The sequence below is a fragment of the Protopterus annectens genome, chromosome 11.part0 (genome assembly GCF_019279795.1).
Source record: "Protopterus annectens isolate FY-2018-M chromosome 11.part0, PAN1.0, whole genome shotgun sequence".
Classification (NCBI taxonomy): domain Eukaryota; kingdom Metazoa; phylum Chordata; order Ceratodontiformes; family Protopteridae; genus Protopterus; species Protopterus annectens.
The window spans coordinates 801512844-801527299 of NC_056745.1; the positions used below are offsets into that span (position 1 = coordinate 801512844).

General features: G+C 37.7%; 1 protein-coding gene across 3 annotated transcripts in view; it reads right to left on the reverse strand.

The window, feature by feature from the left end:
* DGKI (diacylglycerol kinase iota) overlaps positions 1–14456 on the reverse strand; it is a 5490864-nt gene that overhangs the window by 4458343 nt on the left and 1018065 nt on the right. For all 3 annotated transcript variants that reach the window (XM_044088223.1, XM_044088222.1, XM_044088221.1), the window contains one exon: positions 13251–13333. In XM_044088223.1, coding sequence (XP_043944158.1) covers positions 13251–13333 — 83 coding nt within the window. The remainder of the gene's footprint in view (positions 1–13250; positions 13334–14456) is intronic.

Sequence of the window (14456 nt, forward strand, 5' to 3'; positions counted from 1 at the left end):
AGAAACAAGGGTCTGTTTGCATCCTCCATATTCTTAGACTTATCAAAAGCCTTCGATATGGTTAACCACAGCATTCTTCTTAATACTCTATCTACCATAAACATAAGCCCCTCCTCTATTGCTTGGCTTAACAGCTACCTATCAGGCCGTCAGCAAACAGTTCTCTGTAAAGACCAACTGTCCCCCCTATTGCCATTTACCATAGGAGTCCCTCGAGGGTCTATTCGTGGTCTCTTACTGTTCTCCCTATATACTAACCACATCACTTTATCCTCACCCTCTGTGTCAGTAGTACAATATGCAGATGACACCACCCTTATTTGCACCGCCTCCACACTATATGAACTTCAATCCCTAACCCAAATCTACTTTACCCTCGCAGAAACATGGTTCACCAATATCAAACTTCTTCTCAATCCCAAAAAAAACAAACTTATTCTATTTGGCCCAGGAAAACCACCACCTTAAGTGATAGCTTATCCATCAAATGCAAAGACAACATTCAAATCAGCCCTACCACACACAAAAAACTGCTAGGTGTTGAAATTGACAACAATCTTAAATTTGACATCCATATTGCTCAAACCATCAAGAAAGTTAACAAAAAACTCAGACTCCTTTATAGGAATAAGCACTTTATGACTAATAACACCAAAGTAACCATTGCAAGCACCCATCTCCTATCCATCCTCTTGTATGCTTCTCCCATCTTAACTAATCTCCATCAAACCAACCTAAATAAAATGGAATCTTGTTACACCACAATCGCCAAATTTGCTACCAAAGCCTCTTATAGGTCCCATCACTGTCTGTCAGTGGCTGGAGCTACCTCATATGCTACTACTCAATCAACTATCTACTGCTCACAAACTCTACTACTTTCCCAACCTAACCCCTGTACTACAGGAACTCTTACAACTACACATCCCCACTAGACCTCTTAGATCAAGCAACCAGAACCTCATAACAGTCATCAGGCACAGAAATGATGCTGGCAAATCCCTTTCTGCCAGCACCATTGCCAAAAAATGGAACACTCTACCACATCCACTACTCAGTTTAAAAAACTCCTGAAAAAACATTTTCACAATAATTGGCTATGCTCATGCCATTCACCAGGCTAACCTTTCAAAAGATAATACCTCTGTACCCCAACTACTCACAGACAGTCTGTCTCCTGAATACTAAAAACTGCCTCTATTGATACTCTATACCTCAATGTTTGATTATTGTATGAATTGTTAATTTAATTTACTCCACACTGTATATTTCATCTCCTTTTATGTATACAATGAAAGCTCTCATGAAGTGAAATTAATGTTCCATGTAATGACTTTGTATTCTATGTGTTTTTGGAACTTATCTCCCCAGACCTCCGCTGAAAATGGACCTGTGTTCAGTCGGACTTTCCCAGTTAACAAATGTAAAATAAAATAAATAAATAAATAAATACTGCTTCTGTACCACTTGTATCCATGGGCATTATACCACAGCCAGATGAATTAACCATTAATGGCTCCATTTAAGGAATTCTAAATCTGAGTCTGGAGCCAGAATATGCTCTCAGAATTAAATTCTCTTTTCTCTCAATTTCACTTACTAGCCCACCTTAGTAAATTTGGTTTGCACATGGAAAAGTTACTCATGCAACATAATAGATACAATTTTTCCATAAAAATACGAATATAATTCAAACCTGAACTTTTTTGCAAGTTATATCTTGCGTTTTTGCCTCAGGTTGGTGAAAATATATTATCCAACTATTTTGAAGATGCAGAAGAACTTATGAGAAAATAGGAAGACTTGGATTTGGAGATCAGAGCTACTTGTCACTGCAAACAAAAATGGCGACAAACCAGAGAAAATCTAATGCGCCATGTTTTTACATACTGCAGACAAGGAAATAATAAGGGAATGTAATACTTTTTCAATGAGGAAGAAGGATAGAAATGGTTTAGCAACACTGAAAAATAAATCTCAGGTATACCGAAAGCATATGCTATAGAATTAAGGAACGGGGTGTATAAATGCAAATTCTGCCATCTGTGATGAGTCTGTTGCATAAGAAACACACATATAAGAGGCAGGTTATTGACAGAATCAGATTTGACAGTAGAAAAAGCCTACAAATTAAATATTGAGTGCACGGTTAAATAGTCTATGGTGTTAGAAACAACCATATAAGAGGAATGTTGTTGACTGAAAAAGCCATAAGTGGGTACCCTACAAATAAACTATTGAGTGTTCGGTTAAAATCAAGAAATGATTACTTAGAAATATACAGTACTGATATTATGACTGAGAATAAGCAGAAAATAAAGCACCAGTGATATAAAATGAATAGAAATAAATGTGAAAATGTAGGTAAGCATATGGAGTTCAAGATGGTGCTCACTAACAAATGATCAATAAAGACCTACATTTAGTACAATCATTATGGTTTCAGGCATGAAAACAAGTACTTTAAAAGAGAATATCAAATCTGCAAAAGTTATGGAAGTGCTGACCATTATATGTATGAGTGTTTAAAAAGGAAGAAGTTACAAAAGTATAATATTAATGCTAGAGTGACAAATAATAAGCTAAAGACATAAATGCTTTTGAGCACAGCAAAGCTGAAGGTAGAGACAGAAGCTGGGAATCATAGACCTATAGGGCATAATGCAACACTAGTGAGAACATATAGTCGCTGTGGTCATGCTTAAAGTGTGGGCAATTCTGAAAGAATGTTTAATATGTGTCTTCTACACAGTGAGTCCCTCAAATATTAACACTGTGAGCAAGGTCTAGAAGGTGTTGTAAACATTATTGATGTCATTTAGGTGTAGAGTAGTACAAAACAAGTGCCTAACATCAGATTAAGCTGCTAGATCAATTAAGTTCACAATGTTTGAAAATGAACACAAAAAATGTCAGACTGGTGTCACAAACTGAGAGCCTAAATACTTAAAAAATGAGTTGTATGAAAAAAAAGCTGTTAATAAAACTGAGAAAGAATGCCAGCAGAGCTGTCAAAAAGTGTGGACTGAGAAATAAGGATAAATGTCAAATCTGTTGTGTTTGATCTTGAAAATGAGGCAGAATATATTATGTTTGTTTTACATTCAGAGTGCTAAGTTACCACTAACTGTTAAGCCAAAGGAGATCTGCATGTGTCTTGTTATAATATCCTGACCACAGTTTAAAGCCTATAAGTCAAATTTAGTTGAGTTTATGAATAATAATAATTTGTATAAGCAGTGGTTTCTAGTAATAGCTCTGCAGCCTCTATTAAGGTAACCCACTACACTAGGCAAGGATACATGTCTGTCTATGGGCATGATTAAAAGAACTTGGGCAACACAGCTGGAAATTGAAAACAACAGAGCAAGATGTCAGGGCATAGTATTACCATCAAAATGAACAGACAGCATCAGAAAAACACTTCACTAAAACTGCATGAATTGTACAGTCGCGTTTTCACAAAGGCAACCAGAAAACTCAAGATGGCAGCAATTCTGCAAATGTAAGCAGTGCTAAGATAAAGTCTAAAGAAACAGCTTGACAAAGGCAGAATCCAATGGATTTCTGCAGGCAAAGTGCTCAGGAAAAAAAAAAACAGACTAAAAAATGTATCATTTCTATCAACATTACTGCAGATGCAGAAAAGCAAATTGCAAACTTCTGGGACAAAAACAGATATCCTAGAGAACTATTTTGATGTGTTTGCTAGCCCAGTATGCTTGAAAAAAGAAAACAGAACTATCATAATTAGCTGTATCAGTGATACCTGCTCAATACAAGGTTCCTAGATTTCTAACAGAAAAGATAAACCAAAAGCTTAAATTCACAGAACCACTTGGAGTGGCAGTTAGACAGACGCTACTGAATGGTTTAATAACATAGTAATTATCGTGAAGCAAGGCAGAATTAGGACTTGTACAGGCAGACAAAATGTAGACAATAGACTAAAAAGACCCAAACAAATAGATACTAAGACAGCATTACCGTTTGAAAGAGTACAAAAAGCAGTTGCGAATCTGCCTTATGCAAAGCTCTTTTCAGTGCTGGATGCTGTTCGGGATATTTTGATAAATTAAACTAGATAAAGCTAAATTTAAAATCTGTACTTTCATAACACACTTGAGAAACTACATATTTTTGGGTCTACCATGTGGCATTTCATCAGCTCTTAAAAGCTTTCAGTGTGCTGTACCAGATACAATAGAAGGCCTGGTAGATTATGTGCACATTATATATATGACATTTTGGTGTGGGTATACTATAGAACAAAAGCATGATACCAAATTAAGCTGCTAGAGAGATGCAGTCATAGAATCATAGGAAATCCAAGGCAAATAACTATGTGACTATTCACACCTTGATAATACTCACTATTAGACAGTCTTCATTTTTCAAGGAGGACTAGGCTAGTCAAGCTAAGGATGAATTTCTAAATATCCACATAATCATCCAGTTCCCTTTTGAAGGAAGATGATGTATCACACTGCTTGATTTGCTGTGGGCTCAATTCCAGAGGTGGAGAAGGCTCTTTGAAAAAACATATCTAACCACCATATTTTATTTATTTGCTGATGAACATTTAGATTCCAGGTTCTAGTATTTGTGGGACTATCTGATTTGTTAAGCTATAATAGAAGGCAAGGCTTAGATTTCCTCTCAGAAATGTTTATGATACAGAATAAAGAGGGAGTGCTTCCAGTCTTTTCTGGTAGTCTAGGATTTTTAAGCCAGTGATCTTCTTAGTTTGGAACCTCTGGAGTTTTTTCTAGTTTTTAATATGTCTAGTGAGGTACATCCCAAAAGGGGCATTGTATTCAATAATTGAACTAATCAATGTTAAATATAAGAGGACAATGGCCTTTTTAAATCTAGATGGCATTCTTTTGGCAATTAGCCTATAATAAGTTGAAGGACTTTCTGACATCTGTTGTTATATGATGAATAAAAAAAGGGAATTATCAACCCAGGTTCCAAGGTCTTTAACAATATTCGCATTTTGGAGTGGGGTGTTGTCTATGTTGCATGCTGGTTGCAGCTTTAGTGGGGGACTCAAAAATGACTCAAAGTTTATAATCATTTGCAAGCTGCTTAGTTAGCCAGAGCTTTTATTTTATGGTCTGTAGGTCAGAAAAATAAATGCTGATCAGAAGGGGTGTTGCTACTAAGCTCTGTGGGACACAACTGATCACCTTCATACTCTCTGATAAGGTGGGTTCTGTCATTTAGCAAATTTGCTATCCTGCTTACTACACAGGGATCTATTAAATTAAACTTACTAACTATGCTAGCATGGATGATGGTGTCAAATGCATTGGCCAGGTCAAGGTACTCTATGTAGACATTACTTTTGTCAACAGCCTGTGTTACCCTTTCAAAGCTAACCAGATTAATTAAGGAGGATCAACCATTGACAAAGCCAAAGTGCTCTGGGTCTAGCCTGATGAAATTTGTAATATCAGTTTATCAGGTCAGTTATAATGTGTTCCATGGAATTCAAAACTGGACTTCTCAGACTGACAGTCTTATAATTCCTAGCGTCAGTGTGGTGGGTACAGCCTTGTGGAGTGGTATCAATACTGCTGTGTGCCAAACCTTGGGGGAAATACAGTGGCTAAACTCAAGTTAAATAGTTTAAGGAATAGCTCTGCTAGTGATTGTTCAGTACTGTTTGTTAAACAGCCAGGTATAGTGTCATGTCCCAGTGTGGAAGTATTTTTAGGCATGGAAAGCACCTTAAGTGCATGTTCTTTAGTAATTAAAGGAGTCTGAGATATTCAGGGATAAGTAGGCTTTAGATAGTTATCTCTGGGGAAACTTTCACACTGAATTTATTTACTAGTATATCAAGAAAGCTTACTGGATCAGAGTAGGTGGTGTTATTATGAATACGTTTGGAGCATTGCTGGGTATTATTTCTTAGTTTCCTAACATAGCTAAAGAAGGATTCTTTAAGTTCATGGGCTACTTTAGTGGACCTAATAACATTTTCCAAAATTTTCTGATGTTATTCCTGATTTGGGGATCTGTTGTATACGTTCATTTTTTTTTTTAATTTTAGAGTTTGTTTACATTGGTGGACCTGAGGGTTTTTTGCTTTTAAATCTCCAACTATATTTAGATCTGATTGATACTGTCAGTTCTATAAATTTATGTAAGTGGGCATAAAATTCCTTGCTATCTGCCTTAGCAACATTAGTGGTGATACAGCAAGTGAATTTTGAAACTTCATAATAGAATTTACTGAAAGTAGTACTTTTGAAATCCTTGAATTTTGAGATACTGGTTTCAGTGGGTTTCAGATTTGGAAGGTGAAGGTAACTAGTTTAGGATGTGACTTAACATAACCATTTTCAATGTTTTGTTTCATATTATGCAATGGATGCTGTGCTAGGATTAACAGCAGTAGCAGTAGCTCAGCCACAAGTGATGGAGCTACTGTCAGAGCTAGTCACTGCAGTATTGCATGTTACAGCCATCTGCACCACAGTAGGAGATACAGATAGCCTATGATATACCACCAGCTCAGAGACCAACAGGTTTTGAACCATTTCTAAGTGGACATTTACACTGTAAAGGATGCAATCAAAATATGTCATCCCACCAATAAAATCAAAGGAGGTACAAGGTATACCCATGCCTGTGAACACTATACCTATCATTAACCTTCTTAGCTCCAGGGACCTTCCAGTGACCTGCAAATCACATGTGCAGGATATCACAGATGTCAACCTTGCAAATCCTAAACTAGTTTTTCAATACAATGCTACAGAGCATGGAGGAACATATCTGGTTCCCCAGGAGAGTAGAGAAGAGAACAAAATCCTTGTGGATCTTTTATAGAATAGTCCATACTCCTATCATCCTAGGTGCCTTAGTTTGCACACATGTTGCTATTAAGGCCCCCACCTCTTTCAGAGTCTCTACAATACCTCATCAGGAAAGATTTCTGCGTCCTAAGCTGCCAGGTGGTCTGTAACACCCAGGACATTATTTATAATGTGTGTCTCTGTTTCATCCTGCCATTTTAAATGATTCATACATTTGACACAGGTCAAACCTATTCCAATGGCTCCTGCCAGAGGACTTCCCACAGGATCACTTAGTTGGTAGATGCACACACACTCACTCACACATGGGCAATAAACAGGTCTCTACATAGCACCATGTCAACAAGGAGCAGGCCACACAAATATGTTCTGTATTGATTGTCACAGGTAAGGCCAGATATATAATAGAGTGCTGGATAAAGACCCCAATATGCAACCTAAAGACCATGCAAAAAATTAATCCAGCCAGGCAGTGTGAAGTATACTGGATAATGTATTTGGACTAATGAAGGGGCTTTTCCAATGTCTAGCTATCTCAGGAGAGCATACCTCTCAACCTCTTAGAGCAAGAAATCTGGACAAAGCCATAAATAATGGTGGAACAAAGACCCAAAAATAGGGACAATTTTTAAATATTGCTCTTACAAACTTAGAAGATTAATAGAATAACAAGTTTTGGATAAGTATGAATTTTCTCAAGGATATAAAGTCTGAAACTCAACTGTATGTTACAAAGACATACATCTGGAGGGCTTCTACCCAGGCCTCTGCTGAAAATTGGCTTTGTTCCAAGACGGTCTTTCCCAGTTAACAAATGTTAAATAAATAAATAAATGTCATTATTTTCTGACTTCAACACTCAGTGATTTGACAGTAAACCACAGTTTTATGGGAAATAGACCAAACATATCAGGCAAAAATCTGGACATTCTGCAAAAACCTGTACAGTTAAGAGGTATATAGGATGGGCATGGCAAAAGAGTCCAAACATATGTAGCAAGCTCTTTGCTGTGTACACCACATTAAATGACATGGCATTGTGTGAACAGCTGGAGCAGTAGGTAACCATCATGGAAGGGCCTTCCATTCTAACCACAGCAGTAAAAGAAGAGCAAGATCAGGATAGGAACATACAACACCAGTACCACAACTAAGTTACAGGTGGCATCTGGTCCACAACTATTGGCCATGATGCAGGCACCTCAGAATGAATTGATGCCTGTACTATCACACATGTATTGTGCAAATCACCATATGAACTGGCCACACTGATCTTCAAACATCATCATTCCTGCATTTGTTAGGCACTGAGCAGAACATAGTCATCATCACTTGCACTGTTAATGGTCACAGTGACAGATGACTGCAACACAATGGCAGAGGGTAGGATCATGAGAGATAAACATGGTAGACATGTACTCTGGTGGTTGTGGAGAGTCAGGTATGGCATACTCCATTGGTGTGTCCAAACAGCCAAAACATGGCCATTAGTGGAATCAGAGTAAAGGTTAAATTATGGGGCTGTATGTGTGCACCTTATTAGAGTATTGCATGTTTTGAGACTGATAAGCACTGTCGCCCATTACCTGGAATGCTCACAAATGGAGGTTTCAGGTTGTTTTCCCCCAGGTGACTATGAATGGATGGAACTTCAGGACCAGTTATGCGATGCTTGATGAGGTACCCTAGCTGCCCTAAGTTTTGGACCAGAGCCATATCACTTTCTGTAACCTGGATGACACCCATGACATGAGCTGGCAGGCTGTGTACCAGCAAGTGACAGTAATGCTGTCTCAGCAATGATCTTTGTAGTCTTATTTGGGATGGTCTGTGTAAACCACTTCACATGTGGATCCTCCCACTAACTGTAGTTGAATGTGTGCCATAAATATATTATTAGGCACCACTGACCTCAGCAGCATTATATGCTATCTGTTTCCATGACTCATGTCACTTGTGCAGCTGGTGCATATTATCCCATGAGCCATGGAGAATACTCACCATCTCAATGATGCAGTAAGCAGCAGCTGCCTAAGTCTAGATCACTGAACTGCACATCTACAGATCATATGCGGGATAGTCCTGGAGTCATGGTGGTATGGAACCCTGACTCCACATCAATCATTTATGGTTGATACGTCTGCCTTAGTGGCAGTGCACATGTCAGTTGCTGTATGGGCAGGACACACAAGTGAAGGCCATGAGGGACTAATACATACAAGATGCCTATCATGAACTGATGAGGCTGTATTTCAGCCTATGACTCTACAAGGACTTCTGTAATGGTGCAAAAAGCATTTTGTCATCATTGTCATCCAAAGGTGTTTTGCTGATGCCAGCTCTATATTTTTCTACTGGCTGGAACCCTCCACTAGTGGAACCTGTGAAAGTATGATCACTGATGACACCACTGTCACCTTTCAGTGAGTAACTTCTGTGGTGTAGGCCCACCCCCTGTGGTGAATCTGCCTGTCTCAATGACCCATGCCTTTCCCTTTTCATGGTACTCACCTTTTGTTTGTATAATGCCCTTCCTGTCTGCCTGTGTTTCATGTTTGTCCCTCTGCCTTGTTATCTGCCATACTTCCCCTAGCTCATCCCTGACCATCACTTTATCTTCTCCATCTACCCTTCTTTTGTAAAACTTATAAAAGGGGGTCTTTTTCTCACTAAAAAATGCCCTTCCTCCCAACCATAAGTTTTTGGACGTTATGGCTACCTATCTGTGTTTATCTCTACTTGCTGTTCTGATTTTCCTCAATTCCTATCCTCCCCACTTCCTCTCTTTTTCCATGCAGAACTAGGTTGCCACTGCTCTTTGCACACACATTCGCATTCTGCGAAAAGGTGGACAGTTGAGGCTATGGCAGGCTATGTACAAGGCCCAATGACTCAAGTACAAACAGTCTTCAGATTCTCAGAGGAATTCCCAGTAGGAGTGAATGTGCATCAGTGTTCATCTCTGAGCCCACTGCTGTTCATTCTAGTGATGGATTACATCACATGCAAATGATGTGGCATTACTGGAAGACTCTGAGCAAAAACTTCAGCAAAGGGTAGGAGAATGGAATTCAAAACTGAAGGCATATGGAATGAAACAGTTGTAATGTCAGCAAATGGGGGAAATCAGAAGAAACTGATAATTGAGACAGAAGGTAATACAGCGGAACAGGTTAACAGCTTTAAGTGTCTAGGATGGTTGGTTGAGGAGAAGGAAAGTTTAAATGAGGATATCAAAGCTAGAATCAAAGGGGTTGCAGCTAACTGGCACAGAGTGTCAGGGAAAGTGTAGAATTCAAAACAGGCTGAAAAGTAAGGTGCACAAAACAATGATGTGACCAGTACTACTGTACAGAACAGAAACCTTATCTTTAAAGGCAGAGCAGTTAAGAAAGTGAGAGGTGATGGACAAAAATCCAAAGCACGAACAGCAGAGCAGTCCCAAAGAAAAATGAAGGTAGATGTAGGAGCAAACAAATTTAATGCAGACCAGGATTAAGCACTTTCATAAACAAGTTACTTCATCAGAATCAAATTGCTAAAAGCACACACCATCCTTTTATGCTCCTCCCCAGTATCACATGATACATCATTGCCTGTAATAAAAACTCTTAAAGCACCAATACACACTAAATGTTAAAACAAACTGAAACCATAAATTGAAAACATAATCACACCACAAAAATTCATAGTACATAATAAACTGAACCACAATGATACTTCAACCTTGTAATGCATTTAAAATCAAAAAATGGTAATAATAATGTGGAATATGTCAAGGAACATTAATAAACCCAGTTTATATGATGTAAGACTTGAGCCTTAATATACTGGCTATAGACAGTCCCTCATTTAAGCCTGGATGATTAGTAGCATCCAACCTGAGCTGCTAACGCAGTTCTCTTTCCTCTAAAATGCCATTCCAAGGGCCCCCTCTAGTGTCTTGCAAGACTTGTTCAAGTACAAAGAAGCGAAAATAGTGGGCAGGGAACTCCATGTGATGTTTGGCCAAAGCATCGCTGCAATCCACCATTCTAATGTCATTTTTGTGTTCGTATATATGTTCCTTGATTTTTCCCTTAGTTTTGCCAACATAAAAACATTGGCACAATTGACAGATAGCAGCATATACAACCCCACAACTCTCACAATTACAAAAACCTCTGGACTTGATAAACATCCCTTTTATACTAATGTGATTGACCTCCAAAATGTCAGGGCAATACCTACAATGGCCACATTTGTATGTACCTGCTCTTTTGTTGCTACGAACATATTCACTATATGTGGGGCTTGTTCTAAAATATTCTTAATGGTCTTCCCCCTCGTAAACACCACCTTGGGACCCTCATCAAATATTTCCTTGGTATCCCTAAAAAGGGAAAAAATAGGCCAGTTTTTAAACAAAATGCCTCTAATAATGGGGGTCTGGTTACAATACTCGGTGAGAAACACATGATTTTTCATAATAAAATCACATAACCCCTCTTTTTTTGCTACTGGAACTGTGGTATAATTAGATGATAGTGGCACTATGTCCCCATTCATCATTTTCCGTATAGTGTCTTCACAAATGGGGATGACCAAAGTTTTAGGGTAACCCCTCTTAAATAGTATTTTTCACATTCCATTACCAACTGAGAATGCAAAGACACCATTCTGGCCACCCTCACGAATTGACCTTTTACAGTTCCCAGTTTTTGATGTAAGGGGTGGTTTCTCCCAAAGTGAAGTAAGCTGTTAGTATAAGTGGGTTTTCTATAGATGCTACTAACCCACTTCTTACTTTCGTAGTCCTTGAAAATAGTGGAATTCAAAACTGAAGGCATATGGAATGAAACTCAGTACAGATAAGATAGTTGTAATGGCAGCAAATGGGGTAAATCAAAAGAAACTGATAACTGAGACAGAAAGTAATATAGTGGAACAGGTTAACAGCTTTAAGTGTCTAGGATGGTTGGTTGAGGAGAAGGAAAGTTTAAATGAGGATATCAAAGCTAGAATCAAAGGGATTGCAGCTAACTGGCACAGAGTTTCAGGGAAAGTGAAGAATTCAAAAGAGGTTGAAAAGTAAGGTGCACAAAACAATGATGTGACCAGTACTACTGTACAGAACAGAAACCTTATCTTTAAAGGCATAGCAGTTAAGAAAGTGAGAGGTGATAGAGAGGGTCTATATTAGAACACAGAACTTTCAAAATTTCTAGTGTTCTAATATCGACCCGTTTTCCAGCGAATGCTGAAAATATCGAAGAAACAGAAAACAAAATGTTTTCCTAGGGAAAGAATTTGGTTGTCCGTTTCTGCTGCTTTGGTATTTTCAGCACTGTGGTGGAAAGTTATGGGTCAGATTCAGGTAATTGTGCGATTGTGTGGATGTGAGGGTTAGAGCGGGGTAGGTGAGATAGGGTTATGGCACGGGTGAGGTGACTTTGCGATAGTGACGGACCTTAGGGTTAGGGTTTAGGTTAAGGTAAGTGGATAGTTAGTGGTGTATGTATAGTTTAGTGTAGGGTTAGGTGTAGGAGTTTAGGTGTATGTGTGTGGATTGCTGTTTGTTTGGTGTGCTTGTGTTGTGTGTATGTGTTTTGGAACAGCACATTTTTTTCCCTAGGAAAAAATTTGCTGTTCTGTATGTTCGATGTTTTAAATTTTCGATTATTAGGGTTCGATATTAGAACACTCGAAATTTTGAACATTCAGTGTTCTAATATAGACACGATGGAGATGCACTGTGTGTGACAGACAAAGAAATGAAGATATCAGTGCAGACGCCAAAAGAGCTCCAATTGCAAAGAAAGTCAAAGAGATCAGATTACAGTGGTTTGGGCACATGTGTAGAAAACAGAAAACAATCCAGTGAACAATATTGGGACATACAAGAAGGCAAGAGGAAAGAAGGGCACCTAGCAAAGAAAAAGATGGATTGTGTGAGAGAAGACTTGTGACAGTCAGGCATGAATGTCAAAGAAGGTAGGAGAGTGGCATTGAATCAAGACAGAGAGCAAGTGTTGACATGACACCACAAGCCTATGTAGAAAAGTGGGTTGATGATGATGATGATGATATATAAACAAATGGCTGGATTAATTATAAAATGAAAACTAGAAAACACCTCATATGCATTATTCTGCCACAAGAACTCTAGATTTTTATTTGCTTCACATAAATAATTAATCAGAAGATTTTTGTCTCAGCATTGATGACAGTAGCTTTCAGGAACATGAAATATTTCCAACAGATGCACTAAATTAATATAGACAGTCACATGCATTTCAATCAGCATGAATGTATATATGCAGTACATCTTAAAATGTTTCATTACTTTTTTTCTTCCATTACAGTTCAGCAATAACTTAGGCAGAGAATATATACTGCTGATTTTTTTTTCAAAACCTTTGATTTTTAGATTCTACTTACGCTTCTTTTGGCCCTTCCTGAGAAAGATCAAAGACTTGTCGTGGATTCAAGTACCACATAAAAGTCTGAAGTATCTTTGTACCCTGTATAAACAAGCAAAACATTATGTAAGCAAGTTACTTTAAACAAATACTTCATAAATTAAATGCTATAGGCGGGTGATAGATGGGCATTCCTATTACATGATTTTTTGGAAAATACATTTATTACAGTACTATTAAATAAAATAAAACATCAAACAATCAAAAATAACATCAAGAGCAATAATAAAAATAAGGAAAACTACTAACTACACCTAATCTTGTTACTAAAACTAAACTAAAAACTATATACATTATATACAAAATGCCTCTGTCAGAATTAATACCATAATAGATTTCTCCTGTAGATAATTTTGAAAATTTATATAAATGTATATAACTCATATACTGAGTATACAAGCCAGTTGTAGTAGTATATGAATGATAAAGAAAATCAGAAATGGTTTAATTAGAAATGAGATAAGTAAACGTGTATTGAAATATATACTTTTGCTATTTTAATATAAAATTAGGTAAAAAATGATAGTACGACATGAAAATAGTTAGGTTAATATTTTAAATAAAGTTTTGCCTATATGATGAATTTTACATCTTGAGATATCTTTGTTTTCCATGCATTTGCCTGCATTTCTTGTGGATTATTGTATAATTATAGAGTTATGGAAGATGCCTGCAGCAACGTATCTCATAACCACTTGGCCATTTGATTGATACCCTTAATGTACTTCCTAAATGTCCCTAATAAACTGAGACCAATATAGTGACTACAGTATAGTCAGCACAGATGGAAATAGGCAGCAGAGTCATCCCAGCTTACATTGTAGGTGACTATATAAAATAGGTAGGCCTTTACCTATAGGTAACCTGAGCACAGCCATCTGCCTTCCTAAACCATAGATTCTGCTACATGTAGCACTGCTGCAGCCAGATAGTCTGAGTCATACTACTGAATGGATTCAACCAAAAGGCATAGTGAGATGTTTAGTGAAATGTGTATGCTAGCCATACAGAAATTAACATTGTTATATTATCACATACAGTCACCAAATTGAATACATTTGGGAAAGTAATAAACTGAATGAAAACACTTGAGAATGCTTGACCAAATCTAGGATAAGTCCTTCATGACTTCCTATTCATATAGTTTTCATTGTGCATGTCATTG